This window comes from Pavona decussata, unplaced genomic scaffold (genome assembly GCF_977016875.1).
Source record: "Pavona decussata unplaced genomic scaffold, jaPavDecu1.1 SCAFFOLD_491, whole genome shotgun sequence".
NCBI classification, from domain to species: domain Eukaryota; kingdom Metazoa; phylum Cnidaria; class Anthozoa; order Scleractinia; family Agariciidae; genus Pavona; species Pavona decussata.
In genome coordinates, this window is record NW_028145821.1 from 25001 (window position 1) to 52500 (window position 27500).

At 39.9% G+C, this 27500-nt stretch overlaps 3 protein-coding genes across 4 annotated transcripts in view; 1 reads left to right on the top strand and 2 right to left on the bottom strand.

Annotated features, from left to right (window-relative positions):
• The window catches only part of LOC146450129 (uncharacterized), a 1332-nt gene extending 1059 nt beyond the window's left edge, over nt 1-273 (top strand). Inside the window, exon 2 of the mRNA XM_085100713.1 lies at nt 1-273. This exon is cut by the window's left edge and continues 182 nt beyond it. Coding sequence (XP_084956839.1) covers nt 1-273 — 273 coding nt within the window.
• A 59-nt stretch (nt 274-332) lies between these two features.
• Nucleotides 333-2643, bottom strand: LOC146450130 (uncharacterized). Of its 2 annotated transcripts, XM_085100712.1 has the most exons (3): nt 2530-2643; nt 2301-2353; nt 333-1375 (listed from the first exon to the last, which is right to left on the bottom strand). In XM_085100712.1, exon 3 carries the CDS (start codon nt 1182-1184, stop codon nt 627-629), a length of 558 nt encoding a protein of 185 aa, XP_084956838.1. In that variant the 5' UTR covers nt 1185-1375; nt 2301-2353; nt 2530-2643; the 3' UTR covers nt 333-626. The 2 variants fall into 2 exon arrangements, with proteins under 2 accessions (XP_084956838.1, XP_084956837.1); XM_085100711.1 differs by having other exon boundaries at nt 2301-2566.
• Nucleotides 2644-8738: 6095 nt separating this feature from the next.
• Nucleotides 8739-27500, bottom strand: part of LOC146450131 (uncharacterized) — an 84899-nt gene continuing 66137 nt past the window's right edge. Inside the window, exons 11-15 of the mRNA XM_085100699.1 lie at nt 25876-26547; nt 24575-24763; nt 24094-24156; nt 10823-21203; nt 8739-10775 (exon numbers count right to left, since the gene is read on the bottom strand). Coding sequence (XP_084956825.1) covers nt 10499-10775; nt 10823-21203; nt 24094-24156; nt 24575-24763; nt 25876-26547 — 11582 coding nt within the window. The 3' untranslated portion in view covers nt 8739-10498. The remainder of the gene's footprint in view (nt 10776-10822; nt 21204-24093; nt 24157-24574; nt 24764-25875; nt 26548-27500) is intronic.

Consider the following 27500-nt stretch of genomic DNA (forward strand, 5'->3'; position numbering starts at 1 on the left):
AACAAGGCTATGAGTAGTGTCCGCATTTCAGTAGAGTGGCTTTTTGGGGACATTATTAATTATTTTAAATTTGTTGACTTTAAGAAAACTCAAAAGATATCATTGAGTGCAGTGGGAAAGATGTACATTGTATGTGGGATTTTAAGGAATGCCATGACTTCCTTGTATGGCAACTTCACTTCAGATTTCTTTGACGTTGATCCACCAACCCTTCAGGATTATTTTTCTTGGCAACTTAAATTAATTGTACCCAAAATCGAATTGAATAATTAACTGATGTACAAATACACAACTAATAAACAAGATGTAACATTGTGTATCTGCCAATAAACTGTTAAAGTATTGGAATTTATTCTCTAGTGTTTGTACTCAGATCAAGTGATATGTATCAACAACAACAATTAGTGTAAGGAGGGTCAAAATCTATGTTTACTAAGAGGGTGCAAAGTAGAGTAGAGGAGGAGGGGGACTTCCCAACAAAATACACAGACAAATTTATAAATCACCACAGCCCCTGACCTCCCCCCTCTACATATAAATAAACCCTCTATATTCATACAAAAAATCCTCAAAATTTGAACAAAACTCAGGGAAGAACCTTTACAACTACATTCAATATGTTCATGTTACTTAGTTTGTTTTTCTAAAAGCTTCAAAATGATTTTTGACTGCTGCTGTTGCATGGCAACAAACATCTGCTGAAACTGTTGCATTTGATTCTGTTGCTGCTGGACTTGCTGGGCCATCATTTGCATCATATCTTGATGTTGCTTTTGAGCCTCATCGTGCCTTCTACTCTCAACTTCCAGGCGCTGCTTGTGCAAATTCAGTTCTTCAGTTTTCCGCTTCTGAACCATATCATTTTTCTCACGTAGATATGACACTGTGTCCCCACCACTCCTCCTTGTGACTTTTGGCTTAGGTTGCACATTCTCCACATCCTTGACTTCATCACCCTCCTTCCTTTTCAGTGTTGAACGCATGCTTTCCATTGCCCTATTCCGCATCTCCACAGCTTTAGCATTATCTGCTTTTTTCTTTTCAATTTCCTTTGTGTTGTCAGCATCAGCTTCCTTTTCCAGTATTTCCTCCAAAGCTTTCTCAACATCACTCATGTTGGTCTCGATACCGCTGGCCTTCTCCTCCTCTTTTAACTTTTTCTTTAATTTTTCAATGAGTAACATGTAACGCTCTCTCACCGAGCGCTTGCATGGTAACTTTAAATCGTGGAAGTTCCAAGGAGTTAAGATTATTGGCAATCTGATCCCAGATTTGTCCTCTTGCAATGCTTCCCTTCTTAGCTTTGAAGGGTTCTAGAGCCAGAATTTCTTGACAAAGAGAGTGGTCGTGATCTTCTGTCCACTCCATGTTAGATCTACATTTTGAGAAAGTAAGATATGCAGATTTTAAAATACAGTAAAACCTCATTTAAGAACCTGAAGTTGTCCATGTTAGCCTCAGAAGATTCTTACTGGTGTCTATTGTGAAATTAGGCCATGTGATTTCTTGTTTTCCTGAGAAAAAAATGTTTTTCAATTTGTTGCTGGAGGAAAATTGGCACTGTCCATTGTTTATATGAAATAAGCATATTTATCATGTCTAAATGTCTCAGTCTTAACTTGCAAATACAAACCATATTTCAAGTTATTCTATTTTTCTCTATGCTTTTAAATCGATGAAATATCAATAAAATAAAGCTAAACTATTTTTTAATATTCCTAAAAGAACACAATAATAATTATAATGCCTAGCCAGATCACTCAGTCCAGAAGGCAATTCTGATTATGTAAGTTGTACAATGATTACCTGTTTCAAAATTTAGGCTACAACTGGCACTCATGTACAGAGATCTAAACGGAAATTTATGGTTAGGTTCTTATATGCGTTATTTAAGTGTATATGAAATATTTTTGAGTCTGCTAACTTAATTTTATTTCAACAACTTGGAAATGTCTATAAGTTCAGTTCAGAACTCTCCAGAGCAAATTAGAGCCGTCTTGTTTGTTTATAAAATCAAAAATGGCATAATCCAGGCGTAAACTTATCATGATAAATGTATTTTTAGCAATTAATTTCTAGCAGCAAATGTTTCACATCTAATCAACAATGTTGTTTTTGTCTGAAAAAGCCTTACTGAAAACTCGATTTTGATTAAAATTACCTTCTAAGATAAGGCTTGTTGTTTGACTCGAGAAAAGACGAGTGGAATAATCTAGTGAACCACAATATAATACCGGAAGAACTCTACGACATTTTTTTTAAAGAAATAAACCAAGAAATAAGAACACTGTAAAACTTACTGGATTGCTTTCTTTGCCATGATGGACATGTCGATGACGAAGTCGATCGTGAACTGTTCAGAGAAAGGCAAACGAATGAATGTTAAAATTTTCTTGCACAAATCGTTTGTTTTTGCTCAGAATGTTCACAGACATCCTCTAATAAGAATAAACTGTCAAAATTTCGAACGAATTTCGCTCAAAATGCAAAATAAGTTTAAATTGTGTTACTTTTACAAAGTTTACTCACGTTTTAGACGCAACGGCGAAATGGTCGACTTCACGTCACAGACAAGGCCGCAACGGCGGGAAGCTTCACAACAACGTCAGCCGGAAGTAATTCTGGAAATAATTTCACTTCCGCTTGCCGTCCCAGACACCCGCCGTCGTCGGATCTTGAGCTCGCTAATATTCAGGACCGGTACTTCCTCCTAAAGCTTCCTATTGATATATTTTTTTCTGTTGTTATTATTCTTTTTCAAGGCGAACTTGTGTATATGTAGCAATCAGTTCACAAATGAACTAAACAACGATCTTTAAAAAATATGCACAAACAAGCGAATAAATATTTTGCGTAAGCTAATAGTATTGATGAAAATGAAATCACACTTCGCTTAAAACGTTCTTTGAAAAGATTTTCAGTCAAGAATACTCAAACATCTAAATCTTTGCCCTTATATTCTATTATTTTAAGTATTTGTGTTTGTTCTCTGTAAAGATTGCCACAAATAAATTTTAAGATAGAAATATTGCGAGAAAAAACTTGTCAGTAGTTTTCACAGTGTATTGCAAGAAGTTTGTTAGACTAACTATTTTACCTGAGAATCAAATTTTCTTTAAATGAAGCAAAACGGGATGAGATAAGAAAATAAACCTCCGAGGGAAATAACAAACATGGACCAAAAAATGAGCAGAAGAGACTGCTCTGACGTTGGCAGTAGCTTTTACAAGAGTTAAACAAGTTGCAGCGTCAACACTTCAAGAAAAACAATATCTTGCAAAACAGCAAATTAAAGTTTTGTCAACAAAATCATATAAAATAACATACTCGCCTCTTTGGAGATCGATAACAAGTCCTTTTATTTCATTGCTGATTTTTCGTTCGTTTTACAACGTTGAGTAAGCGAAAAGTTTCACTTCAAGAGGAAAAATACAACGTCCCGTCGCGTCGATCGGATCAGAGTAAAATGATTTCTCATCGGCCGCTGTTTATGTTATCCCGCCTCTAAAAGAGTCCATATTGCCTGATTTCATACCGTGGGGGTCTGGGTACAAGTCTGTGTATTATGGGATATGGGACTCAACACCCACATAGCCGGAAAGAGCACATCGAACTTTACAACATCCTCAAGTTTGGTGTTAATCAAGCTAATATTGGGCGAGATACAGCCATTCAAAAACTTAAAAATTTACTAAGAAATGTATGGAACGCCGGACACACTTCCGCAGGAGCCCATTGACATTTCTTAGTAAATTTTTAGGTTTCGAGTTTCGAGTTCGAGTATGTTATTTTATATGATTTTGTTGACAAAACTTTAATTTGTATGGAACGGCGGACAAACGGCGTTCCATACATTTCTTAGTAAAATTTGGAGTTTTTGAATGGCTGTATCTTTCCTAATATTGGCTTGATTAACACCAAACTTGAGGATGTTGTAAAGTTCGGTGTGCTCTTTCTGGCTATGTGGGTGTTGAGTCCCATATCCCATAATAAACAGACTCGTACCCAGACCCTCACGGTATGAAATCAGGCAATTGCTTTTCTCTTCACTCGAATCAATACTACTAGGAAAGAAAGTAGAAACAAGATTACAACTGTATGTACTGTTGTTAAGTTACTTTCCCTTGGTCAAGAATTTAGTTTTTACGGAGTAACTATTAATGAAACAGCTTCATGCGAAGAAACTTAGGTCTCAACTCCTTGAAATGAAAAAGGATTCTTAACTCACTTACATAACAGTACTACAACAAAAAAGAGCATGAAGCAAAACACTGGTTACTTGAAGCGCAAAAGCGAGCACTTAGAGGACACAGTTTCTTAAAGAGATAAAAGTCTCTTTTAACTGAGGTCTTTACTTGGGTACGTAAATGTAGAAGTAAAGGAAATCGTATTAGCACCGCACTGATTAATTCAAACTTAACTGTAAATTACAAACTGACTCGACGAATTCCACTGATCATTTTACTCGTTTATTCTTCGACATTATTAACACACTGGATATTTTGCTAGAATTATAAGCTACTCTGGAGTCGAGTGTCAAGTTTACTGATACTATCTATGTCGAAAAAAAAATTCTCCGGGCGAACAAACAAATCTTTCTGGCACAATTTTTCATACAGGGGGACAAGTCGAAACGCTTCAAAAAGCCTTTCCGCAGGATTCTAAAATAACAATAAATATTCACTCACCTCTCCAACAACAGAACAAGATTTTAAGTCTCCTTAACCAAATGACAAGCCATTTTCACGCTTATATAATCAAGAAAAATAAGCTTTAAGTAGTGACACAGTCAGCGACCCGGCCGCTATTTTCGAGAATTCTTCGCATTTACACGCTCGCTTTGCCGTGACGTCACGATGGCCCGAGACCTCGAATCAGCCGTGCTCACGAGTTTATCACTCCCTCCTGGTAACCCGTGAATGCGAGAAAATTTGGTTTGGTTATGACGTCACTTGTGTCCGTCCATGTGACTGTCCGTACGACGTACGCAGCGCAGCGGTGATTTCGCCCCAAAAGTCGATTCGACCGAACTCACGTCGACTGTACTAGCGCGATGTTTAAAATAATAAAATGGAAAACTTACATTTGAAAAAATAACTATAAGACCTACACGATAAAACGAGCGGGGATATAATCAGTAAAAATTGTTCAAACAAACTAAAAGAGGTCCTTACGTTGAGGTGCCGAGTTTCTCCGAGATGTTAGGGATTTACCTACAAGATGATTGATTATGATCTCAAGACAAATAGCTACATGTCGACTTGTAACAAATATTATTTAATTGATTTATTTTTGTTAGCGGGAAATTTTGCCGCGAAGTGAAAACTTTGAACTAATTATGAAATCCATATGGAATTTGTGAATACGGTGTATTCCGTCGTGCGAATCGACGCAAGTTCTGGAGAAACTGTTTCGGGCGAGTCGACTTGCGGGCGAAACAACCGCAATTAGTACCACAGGAACAGTCAGATTGTGTGAAGCTGTGCTGCGATCGTGCTGCGACCCTTGTTTGTTTAGCGTCTCCCTCTACTAACTATGGCGGGAAGTTGCTTTTAAGAAATACACAAAGACATTTTGAAGACAACAAAATACAAAGTCAAGTTATGTAACCGACAACGGGAGAAACAGCAAGACGATTAGCAGCGGGAGAAACAAATCGACTTGCACGTCATCAGAACTTTGAAGTGAAACCATCTTACTCCGACCCAGCGCGACGAATCGTTGAATTTTTCCTCTTTAAGTGAAACGCTTCGCTCACTTGATGTTGTAAAACGAACGGAAAATCAGGAATTGTAATAAAAGGACTGGTTGTTCTCAGAAGAGGCGAGTATATTCATGTGATTTTGTTGACAAAACTTGTTGTTTTGCAGTGTTGACACGCCGTTTACTGCTAAATACTGCTTACTTCACAGGATTCTTTTGAGCTCAGTTTTTTCGGTCCATGTTCATTATTTCCCTTGGAGTTTTATTTTCTAATCTACTCCAAATTTTGACTTCCAACAATGGGAGAAAGAGTACAAATACGACTCGCGGCCGGAGGGAGAGTTGGCATAAACAGCAACCGATTCTTGAAGTGAAATCATTTTAGTCCGATCCGGCTTGACGAAACGTTGGATTTTTCCTCTTGAAGTGGAATGTTTCCCTCACTTAGCGTTGTAAAACGAACGAAAAAATCAGCAGTGAAATAAAAGGACTGGTTATTCTCAGAAGAGGCGAGTATATCCATGGGAGTTTGTTGACAAATCTTTGCTGGTTTCCAAGATATTGATTTCTTGCACTGTCGATACGCAGTTTAACTTCAGCTAAAGCTTAATACGGCTAATTTTAGAGCCGTCTTTTTCGCTCATTTTTTCGGGCTTTTTTGTAAAATTTTTTTTCCTTAGATTTTTATTTTCTATTCTCCTCCAATTTTGCTTTTCAACAGCGGGAAAAAGAGCAGGGCAACTAGCGGCGGGAGAAACATTGCCTGATTTCATACCGTGGGGGTCTGGGTACTAGTCTGTGTATTATGGGTTATGGGACTCAACACCCACATAGCCAGAAAGAGCACACCGCACTTTACAACATTCCCAAGTTTGGTGTTAATCAAGCTAATATTAGGAAAGATACAGCCATTCAAAAACTCCAAATTTTACTAAGAAATGTATGGAATGCCGGACGTGTGTCCGGCGTTCCATACATTTCCAGGAGCCCATGGGCTCCTGACGTCCGGCGTTCCATACATTTCTTAGAAAAATTTGGAGTTTTTGAATGGCTGTATCTTATTTATTTATTTATTTATTATTATTTTTTTTAGAGCAGTCTGAAATGCTCAGTATTGAGTGACAGACCTACTCGGTAAATAAATAAAGATAACATTGCAGAATTGCCTGGGCAAAACCAAATGGACATCATTTATTCACTTATGAACGATGCACATAGTGTGTTGATGAGGAGATGCATTTTTTGACAAAAACATGTGGAAAGAATCGGGGAACTATAAATCCACGTTTAGAACAGTGCTGGAACATTTCTTAGTGTGTCCGTATCTGTCTTCAATGAGCTTATTGTAGTCAAACAGATCAGTAAGCTGCTACGGAAAGATTTAAAATAATAAGTGGATGAATTATGCGGACGCCCGAGGAAACAAACATTTCGGACTTTCCTCGCTATTTTATCGCAATATTTTTTTATAAAACCGTGCCCGTATGCCAACGGTTCCTGGAAAATATGAACTTCATCTTTTTCTCAATGTTGGTTCGAAAGGCCCTTCGTAAGAAATGTTTTTGGTCTTTCACAGAATTCGCGTTTCAATACGATAATGTTGACTTGAACGAGGACACATACTGCGGCTAGTTTTGTTTATATGTACGCTAACATTACAAAATAAATTGGTCAGATCACTTACCAGGCTACAATATTGATACTGTATGTCTGCTCCGAATCTTAGAATAGTTTTTACGTCCTTCTGTAAAGTCGATGGTTTCCATAAATTGTTAATTGTTTATATATATATATTTTTAGAGGGAAGCTCGAAGCTCGCGTGAATTTCCGCGTCAGTTCATTTTGCTCGCCGATTTGTTATATACCATTTTCTTGGCCTTTTTATGTGGTTTAAACTACAAGCATACAATTATCTACTTAAGATATGAACTAAACAAGTGGTATTCGACTTAATGGTCCTAACCGGTTTACGACAGGAGCATTTTTGTCCCATTAGTTGATGTTTTTCTCGCTAGTTTTAGCGGCTGTCACGCAATTAACCTCCAAAGAACGGTGTTTAAAGCCACTGATCATTTTTATACAATACAATACAATACAATATTTATTTCGCCATATACACAACATTTACAGATGGGAAGAAAAAATGAAGAAAAAAAAATTGAAGAAAGAAAATAAATGGCGAGGAAACCTGAAAGAAACCACGAGGCTTATAACAAGTCAGGCTTCCTCACTTAACTAATCTTATATTAGAATTACAATATGGACTTATGGTAAATTAACTTTGACCGCGCACACGTACACACACACATATTAAGTAAGTTAGTTAAGAATTACAGCCTTACAGAAGTTAATACCTAGAAAGAAGAAATTCTTTAAGCTTTCTTTTAAAAGAAGCGGAGGAGGGAGAACTAGTTATGTCAGAAGTTAGCGAATTATAAAAGTTTGGACCTTGAAAGTAAATTGAAAACTTCCTGGTGTTCGTTCTGCACAGTGGCAAGTGGAAGGACTGAGCATTCCTAGTATTATAATTATGGATTTGACTATTCAGTAAAAAAAAGTTATTGAATTTGGAAGGGAGTGTAGAGTTCTTGAATGAAAACATAAAAAAACCTAATTGAAACGAATGGATATCGTGAAATTTTAAGAGTTTAAGTTCCTTAAAGATAGGGCCAGTATGGGCAATGTATGTGGAATTGCTTACTATTCTTAACGCACGTTTCTGTAAGGTTACAATTCTTTGAAGGTTTGACTTATAGGTACCAGCCCAAGCTAAATTGCAATAATATAAATATGGAAGGATCATAGAATTGTATAAAGTACGAAGGGAGTGAGTAGAGAGAAAAAACCTAGATTTATGAATAATACCTATAGATTTGGATAATTTATTTGCTGTTAAGGATATATGAGATTTCCAGGTCAAATTGTCATCTAGTAAAACACCCAAGAACATGGTCTCAGAAACACGAAGGATAGGCTGCTCATTTATGAAAACTTGAAATTCAAAGGATTGCTTCTTTTGCCAGGGCTTGAATACCATAAAATTATTACAGGATTTAATTTTTCTGAAATTAGCAAGATGCCATACCAGTAAAGCTTATGTTTTTGTCTCTATGCTATACATTTTTGGGTTCGTGAGAGACACTTCATGAAAGGTCGCAATCTGCTACAATTTGATGTTGACATCTGATCGATCGATCGCAGCATTTGGGTATTTTTCTCCTTTAAGGACGGTGCCTACTATTGTTACTGCGCATACGTTCTGCGCATCGCAAGATACTCGGGTTTCCTATGGGTGGTGCCTACTAATACAGGAATATTTTTGCGCGGTTTAAAACTATGCGGATAAAGCAGAACTTACCAAATGCCTTTGGTGTCTCAAAAGAAAATTGGGAGTAACCATGCATTTTTCAGAAAAAAATTAAGCTTCAATTTCGGAAAAAATCCCATACATTGCTTTATATTTTGGCACTTTTTAGAGATATTGTTGCTTAATTATCTCTGAAAAATGCTTGGTTACCCCCAGTTTTCTTTTTCGATTCCAATAGGCCTTGCTAAGATCTGCTTTTCCCGCATAGTCATTAACCGCACAAAAATACTTCGGTATTAGTAGGCACCGTCCTTAATTTCAAGTTTTTTGGACAGCATTGCATTCAGAATACTTAACATTGAATAGCATGTAGCATAGCTTGAGTTCTTTCATAGTGTTGTTATGGATCGACTACTTGGAATATTGGGCTTTAGGTAAACAAACGGCTTCCAAAAAAATGTGTCTCTTTGAAATTTCTGGGCTGGCGTTCGTGTGACGTAACGATAGCCGGACACCTCGAATTTTTTCAACGCCGATATCTACATTGGCAGCCAGGCCTAAGTTTATCACTCCCTCCTGCGGGTTACCAAATTCTCTTAGCTATGGGGCTCCGCTGCGCGCGCCGGCGGCGCGCGCGAGAGCTCCGCTATAAAAACGCGCTAGGGAGTCGTGCAGGCCTGTCACTCTTGTACCCTATAAAATTTTAGCGAACAAAAAAACGGCCAAACATTTCTTGCTATATACCGAACAAGAAAACGCCGTAATTCTTGAATATTATAATTCCCGTTTCCTCGCTCCTATTGATAGTGTCCCTTGTTTAGCAAAGCGTTGAATTTCCCTTGATTGCTTAAGCCAGTGAGACAACAACATCATCACCAATGCCGTTATTGTGAGACAAATTCAACTCTGTAAGCGTTCAATTTGTTTTGATTGCTTCAGCCAGTGCAGAAACACCATTAACACTAATACTTCTGTCAGACAAATTGAGCTTTCTCAGCGTAGAATTTGTTTTGATTCCTTCACCCACTACGGCAACACCAACATTATGAATATAATAGTCAGAAAAATTCAGCTTTGAAAGCGTTGAATTTGTTTTGATTGCTTTAGCCAGTGCACCAATACTACTGTCAGACAAATTCAATTCAAATTCAATTCACAAATTAAATTCAGCCAGTGCGGTAACACCATCATGACCAATACCAATACCATTGTCGGACCAATCGAGCTCTCTCAAGGTAGAATTTGTTTTGATTGCTTTAGCCAGTGCGACCAAACCATCATTACGAATACCATAATTACCGAAATAATTCAGCTCTGTCAACGTTGACATTGTTTTGATTGCTTCAGCCAGTGCTGCAACACCGTCATAACCAGTACCACTATCAGACAAATTGAGCTCTGTCAGGGTAGAATTTGTCTTAATTGCTTCAGCTAGCGCGACCAAACCATCATTACAAATACCATAATTGCCGAACAAATTCAGCTCTGTCAGCGTTGAATTTGTTTTGATTGCTTCAGCCAGTGCTGCAACACATCATAACCAGTACCACTGTCAGACAAATTGAGCTCTCTCAGGGTAGAATTTGTCTTGATTGCTTCAGCCAGTGCGGAAACACCAACATTATTAATATTATTGTAAGACAAATTCAGCTCTCCCAGCGTGTAATTTGTTTTGATTGCTTCAGCCAGTGCGACCAAACCATCTTCACTAATACCGTAATTGCCGGACAAATTTATCTTTGTCAGCGTTGAATTTGTTTGATTGCTTCAGCCACTGCTGCAACACCATCATAGCCAGTACCACTGTCAGACAAATTGAGCTCTCTCAGGGAAGAATTTATCTTGATTGCTTCAGCCAGTGCGACCAAACCATCACTACGAATCAGACCATTATTGTCAGACAAATCTAGCTTTGTCAGCGTTGAATTTGTTTTGATTGCTTCAGCCAGTGCTGCAACACCATCATAGCCAGTACCACTCTCAGACAAATTCAGCTCTCTCAGGGTAGAATTTGTTTTGATTGCCTTAGCCAGTGCGACCAAACCATCATTACGAATCAGACCATCATTGTAAGACAAATCTAGCTTTGTCAGCGTTGAATTTGTTTTGATTGCTTCAGCCAGTGCTGCAACACCATCATGATCAATGCCATTGCCGGACAAATTGAGCTCTCTCAGGGTAGAATTTATCTTGATTGCTTCAGCCAGTGCGACCAAACCATCATAATGAATACCATAATTGCCGGACAAATTCAGCTCTGTTAACGTTGAATTTGTTTTGATTGCTTCAGCCAGTGCTGCAACACCATCATGATCAATGCCATTGCCGGACAAATCGAGCTCTATCAGGGTAGAATTTGTTTTGATTGCTTCAGCCAGTACTGCAACACCATCATAACCAGTTCCACTGTTAGACAAATTGAGCTCTGTCAGGGTAGAATTTGTCTTGATCGCTTCAGCCAGTGCGACCAAACCATCATTACGAATCAGACCATTATTGTCAGACAAATCTAGCTTTGTCAGCGTTGAATTTGTTTTGATTGCTTCAGCCAGTGCTGCAACACCATCATAACCAGTACCACTCTCAGACAAATTGAGCTCTCTCAGGGTAGAATTTGTTTTGATTGCCTTAGCCAGTGCGACCAAACCATCATTACGAATCAGACCATAATTGTAAGACAAATCTAGCTTTGTCAGCGTTGAATTTGTTTTGATTGCTTCAGCCAGTGCTGCAACACCATCATAACCAGTACCACTGTCAAACAAATTGAGCTCTGTCAGCGTTGAATTTGTTTTGATTGCTTCAGCCAGTGCGACCAAACCATCATTATGAATACCATAATTGCCGAACAAATTCAGCTCTGTCAACGTTGAATTTGTTTTGATTGCTTCAGCAAGTGCTGCAACACCATCATGATCAATGCCATTGCCGGACAAATTGAGCACTCTCAGGGTAGAATTTATCTTGATTGCTTCAGCCAGTGCGACCAAACCATCATTATGAATACCATAATTGCCGGACAAATTCAGCTCTGTCAACGTTGAATTTGTTTTGATTGCTTCAGCCAGTGCTGCAACACCATCATCATCAATGCCATTGCCGGACAAATTGAGCACTCTCAGGGTAGAATTTATCTTGATTGCTTCAGCCAGTGCGACCAAACCATCATTATGAATACCATAATTGCCGGACAAATTCAGCTCTGTCAACGTTGAATTTGTTTTGATTGCTTCAGCCAGTGCTGCAACACCATCATCATCAATGCCATTGCCGGACAAATCGAGCTCTATCAGGGTAGAATTTGTTTTGATTGCTTTAGCCAGTGCTGCAACACCATCATGGTCAATGCCATTGCCGGACAAATCGAGCTGTATCAGGGTAGAATTTGTTTTGATTGCTTCAGCCAGTACTGCAACACCACCATGACCAGTTCCACTGTTAGACAAATTGAGCTCTGTCAGGGTAGAATTTGTCTTGATCGCTTCAGCCAGTGGAACCAAACCATCATTACGAATCAGACCATTATTGTCAGACAAATCTAGCTTTGTCAGCGTTGAATTTGTTTTGATTGCTTCAGCCAGTACTGCAACACCATCATAACCAGTTCCACTGTTAGACAAATTAAGCTCTGTCAGGGTAGAATTTGTCTTGATCGCTTCAGCCAGTGCGACCAAACCATCATTACGAATCAGACCATTATTGTCAGACAAATCTAGCTTTGTCAGCGTTGAATTTGTTTTGATTGCTTCAGCCAGTGCTGCAACACTATCATAACCAGTACCACTCTCAGAGAAATTGAGCTCTCTCAGGGTAGAATTTGTTTTGATTGCCTTAGCCAGTGCCACCAAACCATCATTACGAATCAGACCATCATTGTAAGACAAATCTAGCTTTGTCAGCGTTGAATTTGTTTTGATTGCTTCAGCCAGTGCTGCCACACCATCATAACCAGTACCACTGTCAAACAAATTGAGCTCTGTCAGCGTTGAATTTGTTTTGATTGCTTCAGCCAGTGCGACCAAACCATCATTATGAATACCATACTTGCCGAAAAAATTCAGCTCTGTCAACGTTGAATTTGTTTTGATTGCCTCAGCCAGTGCTGCAACACCATCATGATCAATGCCATTGCCGGACAAATTGAGCTCTCTCAGGGTAGAATTTATCTTGATTGCTTCAGCTAGTGCGACCAAACCATCATAATGAATATCATAATTGCCGGACAAATTCAGCTCTGTCAACGTTGAATTTGTTTTGATTGCTTCAGCCAGTGCTGCAACACCATTATGATCAATGCCATTGCCGGACAAATCGAGCTCTATCAGGGTAGAATTTGTTTTGATTGCTTCAGCCAGTACTGCAACACCATCATAACCAGTTCCACTGTTAGACAAATTGAGCTCTGTCAGGGTAGAATTTGTCTTGATCGCTTCAGCCAGTGCGACCAAACCATCATTACGAATCAGACCATTATTGTCAGACAAATCTAGCTTTGTCAGCGTTGAATTTGTTTTGATTGCTTCAGCCAGTGCTGCAACACCATCATAACCAGTACCACTCGCAGACAAATTGAGCTCTCTTAGGGTAGAATTTGTTTTTATTGCCTTAGCCAGTGCGACTAAACCATCATTACGAATCAGACCATAATTGTAAGACAAATCTAGCTTTGTCAGCGTTGAATTTGGTTTGATTGCTTCAGCCAGTGCTGCAACACCATTATAACCAGTACCACTCTCAGACAAATTGAGCTCTCTCAGGGTAGAATTTGTTTTGATTGCCTTAGCCAGTGCGACCAAACCATCATTACGAATCAGACCATAATTGTAAGACAAATCTAGCTTTGTCAGCGTTGAATTTGTTTTGATTGCTTCAGCCAGTGCTGCAACACCATTATAACCAGTACCACTGTCAAACAAATTGAGCTCTGTCAGCGTTGAATTTGTTTTGATTGCTTCAGCCAGTGCGACCAAACCATCATTATGAATACCATAATTGCCGAACAAATTCAGCTCTGTCAACGTTGAATTTGTTTTGATTGCTTCAGCCAGTGCTGCAACACCATCATGATCAATGCCATTGCCGGACAAATTGAGCTCTCTCAGGGTAGAATTTATCTTGATTGCTTCAGCCAGTGCGACCAAACCATCATTATGAATACCATAATTGCCGGACAAATTCAGCTCTGTCAACGTTGAATTTGTTTTGATTGCTTCAGCCAGTGCTGCAACACCATTATGATCAATGCCATTGCCGGACAAATCGAGCTCTATCAGGGTAGAATTTGTTTTGATTGCTTTAGCCAGTGCTGCAACACCATCATGATCAATGCCATTGCCGGACAAATCGAGCTGTATCAGGGTAGAATTTGTTTTGATTGCTTTAGCCAGTACTGCAACACCATCATAACCAGTTCCACTGTTAGACAAATTGAGCTCTGTCAGGGTAGAATTTGTCTTGATCGCTTCAGCCAGTGCGACCAAACCATCATTACGAATCAGACCATTATTGTCAGACAAATCTAGCTTTGTCAGCGTTGAATTTGTTTTGATTGCTTCAGCCAGTGCTGCAACACCATCATAACCAGTACCACTCTCAGACAAATTGAGCTCTCTCAGGGTAGAATTTGTTTTGATTGCCTTAGCCAGTGCGACCAAACCATCATTACGAATCAGACCATAATTGTAAGACAAATCTAGCTTTGTCAGCGTTGAATTTGTTTTGATTGCTTCAGCCAGTGCTGCAACACCATCATAACCAGTACCACTGTCAAACAAATTGAGCTCTGTCAGCGTTGAATTTGTTTTGATTGCTTCAGCCAGTGCGACCAAACCATCATTATGAATACCATAATTGCCGAACAAATTCAGCTCTGTCAACGTTGAATTTGTTTTGATTGCTTCAGCAAGTGCTGCAACACCATCATGATCAATGCCATTGCCGGACAAATTGAGCACTCTCAGGGTAGAATTTATCTTGATTGCTTCAGCCAGTGCGACCAAACCATCATTATGAATACCATAATTGCCGGACAAATTCAGCTCTGTCAACGTTGAATTTGTTTTGATTGCTTCAGCAAGTGCTGCAACACCATCATGATCAATGCCATTGCCGGACAAATTGAGCACTCTCAGGGTAGAATTTATCTTGATTGCTTCAGCCAGTGCGACCAAACCATCATTATGAATACCATAATTGCCGGACAAATTCAGCTCTGTCAACGTTGAATTTGTTTTGATTGCTTCAGCCAGTGCTGCAACACCATCATCATCAATGCCATTGCCGGACAAATTGAGCACTCTCAGGGTAGAATTTATCTTGATTGCTTCAGCCAGTGCGACCAAACCATCATTATGAATACCATAATTGCCGGACAAATTCAGCTCTGTCAACGTTGAATTTGTTTTGATTGCTTCAGCCAGTGCTGCAACACCATCATCATCAATGCCATTGCCGGACAAATCGAGCTCTATCAGGGTAGAATTTGTTTTGATTGCTTTAGCCAGTGCTGCAACACCATCATGGTCAATGCCATTGCCGGACAAATCGAGCTGTATCAGGGTAGAATTTGTTTTGATTGCTTCAGCCAGTACTGCAACACCACCATGACCAGTTCCACTGTTAGACAAATTGAGCTCTGTCAGGGTAGAATTTGTCTTGATCGCTTCAGCCAGTGGAACCAAACCATCATTACGAATCAGACCATTATTGTCAGACAAATCTAGCTTTGTCAGCGTTGAATTTGTTTTGATTGCTTCAGCCAGTACTGCAACACCATCATAACCAGTTCCACTGTTAGACAAATTAAGCTCTGTCAGGGTAGAATTTGTCTTGATCGCTTCAGCCAGTGCGACCAAACCATCATTACGAATCAGACCATTATTGTCAGACAAATCTAGCTTTGTCAGCGTTGAATTTGTTTTGATTGCTTCAGCCAGTGCTGCAACACTATCATAACCAGTACCACTCTCAGAGAAATTGAGCTCTCTCAGGGTAGAATTTGTTTTGATTGCCTTAGCCAGTGCCACCAAACCATCATTACGAATCAGACCATCATTGTAAGACAAATCTAGCTTTGTCAGCGTTGAATTTGTTTTGATTGCTTCAGCCAGTGCTGCCACACCATCATAACCAGTACCACTGTCAAACAAATTGAGCTCTGTCAGCGTTGAATTTGTTTTGATTGCTTCAGCCAGTGCGACCAAACCATCATTATGAATACCATACTTGCCGAAAAAATTCAGCTCTGTCAACGTTGAATTTGTTTTGATTGCCTCAGCCAGTGCTGCAACACCATCATGATCAATGCCATTGCCGGACAAATTGAGCTCTCTCAGGGTAGAATTTATCTTGATTGCTTCAGCTAGTGCGACCAAACCATCATAATGAATATCATAATTGCCGGACAAATTCAGCTCTGTCAACGTTGAATTTGTTTTGATTGCTTCAGCCAGTGCTGCAACACCATTATGATCAATGCCATTGCCGGACAAATCGAGCTCTATCAGGGTAGAATTTGTTTTGATTGCTTCAGCCAGTACTGCAACACCATCATAACCAGTTCCACTGTTAGACAAATTGAGCTCTGTCAGGGTAGAATTTGTCTTGATCGCTTCAGCCAGTGCGACCAAACCATCATTACGAATCAGACCATTATTGTCAGACAAATCTAGCTTTGTCAGCGTTGAATTTGTTTTGATTGCTTCAGCCAGTGCTGCAACACCATCATAACCAGTACCACTCGCAGACAAATTGAGCTCTCTTAGGGTAGAATTTGTTTTTATTGCCTTAGCCAGTGCGACTAAACCATCATTACGAATCAGACCATAATTGTAAGACAAATCTAGCTTTGTCAGCGTTGAATTTGGTTTGATTGCTTCAGCCAGTGCTGCAACACCATTATAACCAGTACCACTCTCAGACAAATTGAGCTCTCTCAGGGTAGAATTTGTTTTGATTGCCTTAGCCAGTGCCACCAAACCATCATTACGAATCAGACCATAATTGTAAGACAAATCTAGCTTTGTCAGCGTTGAATTTGTTTTGATTGCTTCAGCCAGTGCTGCAACACCATTATAACCAGTACCACTGTCAAACAAATTGAGCTCTGTCAGCGTTGAATTTGTTTTGATTGCTTCAGCCAGTGCGACCAAACCATCATTATGAATACCATAATTGCCGAACAAATTCAGCTCTGTCACGGTTGAATTTGTTTTGATTGCTTCAGCCAGTGCTGCAACACCATCATGATCAATGCCATTGCCGGACAAATTGAGCTTTCTCAGGGTAGAATTTATCTTGATTGCTTCAGCCAGTGCGACCAAACCATCATTATGAATACCATAATTGCCGGACAAATTCAGCTCTGTCAACGTTGAATTTGTTTTGATTGCTTCAGCCAGTGCTGCAACACCATTATGATCAATGCCATTGCCGGACAAATCGAGCTCTATCAGGGTAGAATTTGTTTTGATTGCTTTAGCCAGTGCTGCAACACCATCATGATCAATGCCATTGCCGGACAAATCGAGCTGTATCAGGGTAGAATTTGTTTTGATTGCTTTAGCCAGTACTGCAACACCATCATAACCAGTTCCACTGTTAGACAAATTGAGCTCTGTCAGGGTAGAATTTGTCTTGATCGCTTCAGCCAGTGCGACCAAACCATCATTACGAATCAGACCATTATTGTCAGACAAATCTAGCTTTGTCAGCGTTGAATTTGTTTTGATTGCTTCAGCCAGTGCTGCAACACCATCATAACCAGTATTACTGTCAGACAAATTGAGCTCTCTCAGGGTAGAATTTTTCTTGATTGCTGCAGCCAGTGCGACCAAACCATCATTACGAATCAGACCATTATTGTCAGACAAATCTAGCTTTGTCAGCGTTGAATTTGTTTTGATTGCTTCAGCCAGTGCTGCAACACCATCATAACCAGTACCACTCTCAGACAAATTGAGCTCTCTCAGGGTAGAATTTGTTTTGATTGCCTTAGCCAGTGCGACCAAACCATCATTACGAATCAGACCATAATTGTAAGACAAATCTAGCTTTGTCAGCGTTGAATTTGTTTTGATTGCTTCAGCCAGTGCTGCAACACCATTATAACCAGTACCACTGTCAAACAAATTGAGCTCTGTCAGCGTTGAATTTGTTTTGATTGCTTCAGCCAGTGCGACCAAACCATCATTATGAATACCATAATTGCCGAACAAATTCAGCTCTGTCAACGTTGAATTTGTTTTGATTGCTTCAGCCAGTGCTGCAACACCATCATGATCAATGCCATTGCCGGACAAATTGAGCTCTCTCAGGGTAGAATTTATCTTGATTGCTTCAGCCAGTGCGACCAAACCATCATTATGAATACCATAATTGCCGGACAAATTCAGCTCTGTCAACGTTGAATTTGTTTTGATTGCTTCAGCCAGTGCTGCAACACCATTATGATCAATGCCATTGCCGGACAAATCGAGCTCTATCAGGGTAGAATTTGTTTTGATTGCTTTAGCCAGTGCTGCAACACCATCATGATCAATGCCATTGCCGGACAAATCGAGCTGTATCAGGGTAGAATTTGTTTTGATTGCTTTAGCCAGTACTGCAACACCATCATAACCAGTTCCACTGTTAGACAAATTGAGCTCTGTCAGGGTAGAATTTGTCTTGATCGCTTCAGCCAGTGCGACCAAACCATCATTACGAATCAGACCATTATTGTCAGACAAATCTAGCTTTGTCAGCGTTGAATTTGTTTTGATTGCTTCAGCCAGTGCTGCAACACCATCATAACCAGTATTACTGTCAGACAAATTGAGCTCTCTCAGGGTAGAATTTTTCTTGATTGCTGCAGCCAGTGCGACCAAACCATCATTACGAATCAGACCATTATTGTCAGACAAATCTAGCTTTGTCAGCGTTGAATTTGTTTTGATTGCTTCAGCCAGTGCTGCAACACCATCATAACCAGTACCACTCTCAGACAAATTGAGCTCTCTCAGGGTAGAATTTGTTTTGATTGCTTTAGCCAGTGCGACGAAACCATCATTACGAATCAGACCATAATTGTCAGACAAATCTAGCTTTGTCAGCGTTGAATTTGTTTTGATTGCTTCAGCCAATGCTGCAACACCATCATAACCAGTACTACTCTCAGACAAATTGAGCTCTCTTAGGGTAGAATTTGTTTTGATTGCTTCAGCCAGTGCGACCACACCATCATTACGAATCAGACCATCATTGTAAGACAAATCTAGCTTTGTCAGCGTTGAATTTGTTTTGATTGCTTCAGCCAGTGCTGCAACACCATCATAACTAGTACCACTGTCAAACAAATTGAGCTCTGTCAGCGTTGAATTTGTTTTGATTGCGTCAGCTAATGCGGCAACATAATCAGGACGAAGACTATCGCCAAACAAATTCAGCTCAGTAAGCGTTGAATTTGTTTTGACTGCTTCACCCAGTGCGGTAACACCTTCAATACCAATAGTATTACCATCCAAAATCAGCTCTGTAAGCGTTGAATTTGTTTTGATTGCTTCAGCCAATGCGGCGACACCATCATAACCAATACCACTGAAAGACAATTTCAACTCTGTCAGCGGTGAATTTGTTTTGATTGTTTCTGCCAGTGCGGCAACCCCATCATCACCAATGTCATTGCCAGTCAAATTGAGTTTTCTCAGCGTAGAATTTGTTTGGATAACTTCTGCTAGTACAGCAGCATGACCATGGTCTAAGAAAGCGTTGGAAAGATCAACTTCTTGAAGGTTAAGAAGGGAGCCAACAAGACCTGCCAGTGCCTTGTACAAACCACTCTCTTTTCCCTTAGATTCATTAATGCATTCCAATGCAACAACGAAATCACGGCTCGTTCCACTGTTGACTTGACTTGTTATACTCTTCATAAGGGCAGCCGCTATTTCTTTGCTCTGCATAGCTAGCAAACCACATGTGAAAAGAAGCACCTGTTTTAGATCGTTAAAATATCTGCTGTCGGCAATCAAGCTGTCAGGACTAATTTCTCCATCGAGAAGCTGACAACAGAGATAAAAGGCTGCAAACAGCTCCTGGAAATTCTTGTGAAGAAAGCCATAGCACTGACTTGGTCTTCGCTTGCTGCTTCCGGGTTGAACAGACAGAAATTCGAATCCAGGTAGCTCGCCGCTTTGAATTTGAAACTGGCTATCCTCAAAGTACATGTCATTGTTATGCAAACCTTTCAACGCTATCGAGCCAAGTTGTTTTAATTCAGGTCTGTATACTTCAGTAAGATCTTTGTTGGATTCTGGCAATCCTTTCCTTGTCCTGTATCTCCTCAGGACACACTGTACTATTTCTAAGAAAAGTTCAGTCCTACTTTCCGGGAAAATACCTTTGAAGTCGTCACAAAGTAGGCACAGAAGTGCTGTGTTTAAGGGAATTGCGGTCAGGTCCCTTAATTGTTTGTCGTCCCTTATCTTGCGCCAGAGTCTTTGAGCCAAATCCTCATTGGATCTAAAATACTTGAATATAAAGTCTTTGGCACCTTGTTCCGTAAATCCTTCGACCTCCAGGAGGGTGTCGGAGCATTCCCGTACCTTAATCCCAGCCTCGTGCCGTGCTGTAGCTACTATGTGGCATTTTGGAAGGATTCTGCCTTGAATGAATTCTTTAAACATCGGTAATTTAGCTGTGGGCAACTCATCCAATCCGTCAAGAATCAGTAGAACCTTTGACTGATTGTGGCGAACAAACTCGAAGATTTTCTCCCTCTCTTCTTCTTTCACATCTAAAGGTAAAAGTTGATCATCAATGGCCTCCCACAGGTCAGACTTGATATCACGACATGTCAGCATCAGTACTACTTCGAATTTCGGGAAACAATCTTTTTCTTTTTCTTCTCGTTTTTTAGTGGCCCAGTCGTATGCAAGCTTCTTGCAGTATGTTGTTTTTCCCATTCCAGGCTTTCCCTCAATTAATACTGTTCTCGGCTGTGGGTGCTCTTCGTGTGGTTTGAAAATGGCAGGCATGTTAACGATTTTGTCAGTTTTTGTTCCTCTCTCTTTCTTCCTGCTGACCATTTTGAGCCTGGTGAATATGTTATCAAGATCGAATCGAAACTCTTCACACCACGGAAAGGGTGCAAGCCATCCTTCACGGATTTTGTAGAGTTGGCGAAATCCGTCAATAAATACAACTGGATTAAAAGCACCTGGAGAAACAACAGCAATTATTAACAGGAGTCTCAGCTAGCGACTTAGATAATTGCGCGCAAGTCAGCCAGATGGGTGTAATGTTGAAATATGTTTATAATAAAGAGTGCTGGTTATGTTTTTTCCCGTTTGGATTACAGTGGTGACCTCTGCAGTCGACCGTTTTTTTATGGGAAAAAATATCATGGATGTTGTGGAGGGTAGGTTAAGCACAAAATGTCCATATCAGGAGTGTTGTTTAGAGAGTGGGGCTTGCAGCTTGCAGAGGCGGTTTTAAATCATCTACGGTAAACTTAGCTGGAACATATGTATTCATTCTTGTAGTATGTGTTTCTGGCAGAAATTCGACTTATTCGCATCACAAAACAAACAAACAAACAAACAAACAAAAAACACCGAATCATAACACCATAAAATGAAGAATAAAAACTACGTACGTAAAGAGATAAGCCTAAGTCAGGCAGAAATTTTTCTCTCTGTTTAGGTTAAGTGCAGGTATGGTGTTTAAAATCCAGATAGATATTAGCCGTCAATGTAAGTGAGCTTATCCCGACTTGAGCTGCTACATGCTAGACCTAGTAAGTTTTGCCTTCAAACTCAATTTTTTCCTTCCGGGGAGCTATTTGCGTTTGATTATTATTAGTATTTAGGCTCAAATTGTTCAGAACGGCTTAATATTCTTCTTTGTATAGTTAATCACTTCAAGATAAACTGTAGTAACCAAAAAAGAGGAAATGGTGCCTCCACAAGTTATCGCTTAGGTAAGAAATCATGTCAGTTTATGAGTCACACAAAGCACTGGGCTAACTAGTTCCTTGCATTCATCGTATCCTGAAATAACCTGTAAAGTTCAGGCTTTAAGCCCTTCTACTAACAGCAGTTACATTGTTAGACAAAACAACTGTGATTTACAAAAGCAGGGCTAGCAAGAAAAGCCTATCTTTTCATCATTCCACTTATATCATTGTAATATCTGTCTGGATTTGTAAGAACATACCCTCAGAAATTAACCACATTTTGAGACTTTCTTGGCTGATGGAATATGCTAGTCCAGAACATGACTTTAATTAGGGCTCATCACAAGAAAGCAAGGTCAAAGAATACTACAGACCTGGTCTAGAAGGTTTGTCTTTGAAATTGGACATGACACTAGCACTGGCATTTGAACTGACATGAAACATGGCCTATGCGTTGACAAAACAAGTGCGACATTTGGCAATTATTAACGGCGCCAACGCATCTTAAATCTCACCCAAAACCCGGCCTTTTAGCGGTCCAGTCTAGCTTTCTACAACAGAATCGGCTTAATCGGAGAAAGACAGCGTTCTAAATTGATTTTCCGTCTCCATTCTAAATTTACAAATCGAAACGAATCACGCCGAACGACATCTGGAAATTATTTATGACATTGAGTCCGGAAATCCGACCCCAAATCGCACTTCTCGACTAATCGATCACTGGCCTAACAACGCTACAGTTATAACGGCGAAAAATAATCGAATAGCTTTTCAAACTCACGCTTTTTGAAGAGAAAATCCTTGCCATTTCTTGTTCGTGTTTGGCCATATAATTTTAAGTCCCGGATGTTGACAAAAAGATTGGAACGGGGAACACAATTATGGCGGTTTTCTTTGGCCAGATTGAAAATTCCCGATAATTTAATCTTGCCCGACTAGAAATCATCCCTAAGAGCTACTTTTTAAAGCCAAAGACTGTCACCTCCTCAAGCAAAGCCCAAAATATGCCAGCCTTAGTCCAAACCCGAGTAACTAAAATTTACCCGTTTAGCTCAAAACGGGACTACTCAGGTAGGAAGCATATTAGACGAGGCAGGAACTGCACTCGTAAGACTTCTTCCCTCACTAGACTTATTGATGTCCTCAGGAAAACTTTGCTTCAGGAAGCCAAACAAAACGCTAGGGCTAATGAATTTCTTCTCAGCTAAGAGCGCGCCGAATTTAAAGCGAGTTCGTTGTGCCGTGTATAAATGTTTGAGAGAGAATGGGGCTACCTGGGCAAAACAATTAAAGGAGTCTATATCGGGTAGATTGGTGGGGGGGGGGGGGGGGGGGAAATGGCTTTTGTCTTAAAAATGACTGCTGGTGACCCTTGAAACAGTCGCCATTTTTTTTTGCTCTAAACGTTTTTGGTTTTCTCTGTTACCATGATGTAGAGGGATGCCACAGATTGCCATCTACTTGTGAGGATGGATGGGCAGGTTTAAATGTCGGACGACTGGTTTGAATGCAGTTTTTTTCGTTTCTTTCAATGTCTGCAAAATGTACGCAAAATGCTATTCCTTCGGTCGTCTAATCTTCTTCCTGTCTCACCAATGTATAACGTTTTGAATAGAGTGTGTTTAACAAGCGCGCAAGAAGCAAACATTGCCCTTTCATTCACAACGTCGATAACATTTTGAGACCCGAGCGATCTAGTAAAATCTCTGATCATTTTACATGCACCTTCGCTAATGGTTATCTATAACAAAAAAGGAACTTTATGCAAAACGTTATACATTGATAAAAGAGAACGGAGACTAGACAGACCGATTTCGGAAACATCTTTCAGACGTTAAAGAAACGACAAAGATACAACCAAATTCTCTTACCAAGTACAATTGGCCTGCTAATGTTATTATGAGCCCTGTCCCCGTTCGCAGAATCGCAGATCGGACGGGGACAAAAAACTATTTGAAGGTTCATGCCTTGCCGCAGTAATATAGAAATCAAACTTTGTGTAATTAGCCATGTAATGTTGCTTTAAATCAGTGCGCATTGATGTATGAACTTCCTGACCTAACTTAGCCCCTTTCCTCTAACACTGCTCTAAGGATTAAAGTAACTGAACGTCCTTCATTAAGTTCCAAATTAGAGCAACTTGTTATCTTACCGTCCATGTCTCCAAGCTTTTCCTTCGTACTGCCTTCAGTTTGCGTCCATTGATCAGGCATTTCTTTGGAGAACAAAAATAAATAATGATTAATGTAATGCAGCATTGTAATGTGTCAGATATGCGCGAATACGTGAGCCGTCTTGTTTTTCTTAATGTTGACGCCCCCAAAGATTGGGCTCGACAGCACGTTAAGGTCAAAAATTTGAATTTGAATTAATTGCCCATCCAGAACTGTCATGTTCTTGTTTAAGAATCGTTTTGGCAATTTGTTAGTACAATATATAAAGGCTAATTGATTTTTGTACAAGTAAAGCGCCAATTCTCTGTAAAGCAGAAACTGCATCTTATTTATTTATTTATTTCTTTTTGAATCTGTTACATGTGATTAAGTATAATCTCAAAACGAACTCTCCGAGATCGTTTCGAGGACAGACTAATATAGATCTTTAGCCGGTTTTTCTTGCGATATAACATTTACCTGTGTTGTAGTGCGGCCAATCTTGGAAAATGACAGGGTCGCACAAAACGTTTGCTACAAGAGAAGCCGCCATAGTGCTGGCAAAAGACATCCAGTCATCAGTTGAAGATTGACTGAGATCTCCGTAACCAGCAATACTCTTCACTATCACCCATTCCATCTTGCCATCGTAAGCTGCTCCGAAAACGCCTAAAACAGAAATAAAAAGAGGATTATACATGGTTTGAAAACCTTCAGCGTAAAATTATTCTTGACAAAAATGAAGCCTATTAAATTATTAAATGTCAATTTGGTAGTATGAATGAATTTTCAGCCGTGCAAATAAAAAGCTACTTCTCTAATATTGGAAGTTTTGTAATGGTATTCACGGCTGGACAAAGAAACATGAATTTACAAGCTTCAATTCTCTCTTACTGACTACTTTTTTTTTATTGTGTGCTAAGAGCTAGCGCCGATTCTTCTTTAGCAATAACTGTAAACATTGTTTACTGATTTATCACGATCAACAAAATGTATGGTGATCATGATAGCTGGCACTAGCATAAAAACTGCCCAAGAAAGCGTACAATAGGAAGGAAGTGGACGCCAATAAGAGAAAGATTGTCACTGCTAACAGGAGAGCGTTCCACTCTTCCATTTGACCTTTTTCGACGTCTTGTTTTATTTGTTGATGCGGCTTTTGTTTATATTGCTAGAATTGTCTTCTTTTCCAAACTGATAGGCGTAGTCAAGTATATCGGGACATAATTGGAACCCTTCTAGTGAGCGTATACCACAGTGTTATTTTGAGTGTGTTTACAAACAAGGTTGAACAGAATCTTGTACAATAGGAGAGTGGCGATGTCTGGCGCTTGAACAAACACCAGGTACAAACAAGACAGATACGTTAACAACAAAACCGAACTGCGAAGAAAAATAAGTTCCACGAAGTATTCAATACATCGAGGGTAGAACTTGAAAGCGGCTAGTTCCCTTAACATCCACAGCAAGAGCAACAACAAAGCAACTGCATTAACCATGTGCTTCTTTGCATGATTTATCATGACTGTGACGCTACAAATAAGCGGGGCGAAACGCCCTCCTTCAAACCGAAGTCGACTGTATGCTCCTCCAACTAAATCTTTGTCTAGAGGAACTAGGAAGGGTGGGTGGAAGGCCTAATATTATGCTCCGCTCCCTTCCCCCGACTCAATCAAAGACATTGAATGACATCAGCAAATGGAAGGGAGACATTTGAATTTGCCACGTACAGTTTAAAAATTTATTAAAAAGAGGAGACAAGAAAACGGTTAAACCCCTACCTTCGCCTTCCGTCTCAACAGCTAAGGCTTCAGGATACTGCTGAATAATGTCTTCAAAGCTCCATTCAACACCAGCTGCCTGTGGATGGCTCAAAATATCTCCTTCACTGTGCACTTTCACTTCTCGTTCATCTGACTTTTCCAAAGGTGGAATCCAGCCATCAGCTGCATGTCTAATGAGGTTGCCGATATCTCTGCTCACGGGAGTTTTATAGGCAGGTGTTGTTAACTTGGAAGATACAATTATATCTCCCAGTTTGGCTTTCTCAGGAGCTAAACCACTGCAGACGCCCACGGAAAATACCGCTTTAGGTCGCAGGATCCGGACTGCATTCTTTAGGACTGTTACGGAACCACTTGGAACTGCAGAACCTTTGGAGCATTTTATTATCGCAATTTTCAGCTTTCCCTGGACACCTGTATCCATGGCACCAAAGTACACGGGACCAATCTCTTTGCGGTAGCTCTTGAAAGGCTTATCCAGATAAGCAAAACAGCTTAAGAACTCACAGTCTTCCACGGTCAATAACAGAATGTCAATCGGGAGTTCAACATCGCTCCATTCCTTACTAGTGTTTGGAAGGTCACCTGTCTTTGGAAGCTCAATGCTGAGTCGTGGGGGGCTACCTTCAGTCTGCGTTAAACGTTTCTTCTTCCCTTCAGCTTCCACCCCTAAACAGAGAATTCGCAAAGAAATCGAACTCATAAGATAGAACACAGTTCAGCATATGAATATAAACTTTTTATCGGTTACATTTTTTTAATAGCAAATTCGGATGATTTACTAAACGAAACCAAAGCAAAAGTTGTATATCTTCGTCAAAGAACGTGAAGATGTATTTTATCTCATGTCAGTGAACAAGGGCGCGGCCTTATTCATCCACAAATGTCATCTCCATGGTTAACCAGTTTGATTTTAAAGCTTTGTCTTGACGTTAGTATGTAATAGCCCATTTTACAACTGTGTGCTTAGTGACCTGGTCTTTCAGTAAAAAAAGCAAGGCTGAAGTTGACTCTCTTTAGATGCAAACCTCAGTGCTCTTCATATGAAAATTACATCGTTCATACGCTGACTAGGTAGCGTTTATATTTGAAAAGCATTGAGGTTTGAAGAAAAACAAAGTTACCTCCAGCTTCGCTTTAACTCAGAGGGCATTGCCTGATTTCATACCGTGGGGGTCTGGGTACGAGTTTGTGTATTATGGGTTATGGGACTCAACACCCACATAGCCAGAAAGAACACACCGAACTTTACAACGTTATCAAGTTTGGTGTTAATCAAGCTAATATTAGGCGAGATACAGCCATTCAAAAACTTAAAAAGTTTACTAAGAAATGTATGGAACGCCGGACAAATCGTCCGTCACGTCCGGCGTTCCATACATTTCTTAGTAAAATTTGGAGTTTTTGAATGGCTGTATCTTTCCTTATATTAGCTTGATTAACACCAAACTTGATAATGTTGTAAAGTTCGGTGTGTTCTTTCTGGCTATGTGGGTGTTGAGTCCCATAACCCATAATACACAGACTCGTACCCAGACCCCCACGGTATGAAATCAGGCAATGGGAGTCTTAATTAGATTTGCACAGAAGAAGATCCCCGCTTTGCATTAGAGGACCAAAAG

Excerpts from the sequence above, each read along its gene's own strand:
- LOC146450130 (XM_085100712.1), bottom strand. The coding sequence starts at position 1,184 with ATGTTACTCATTGAAAAATTAAAGAAAAAGTTAAAAGAGGAGGAGAAG.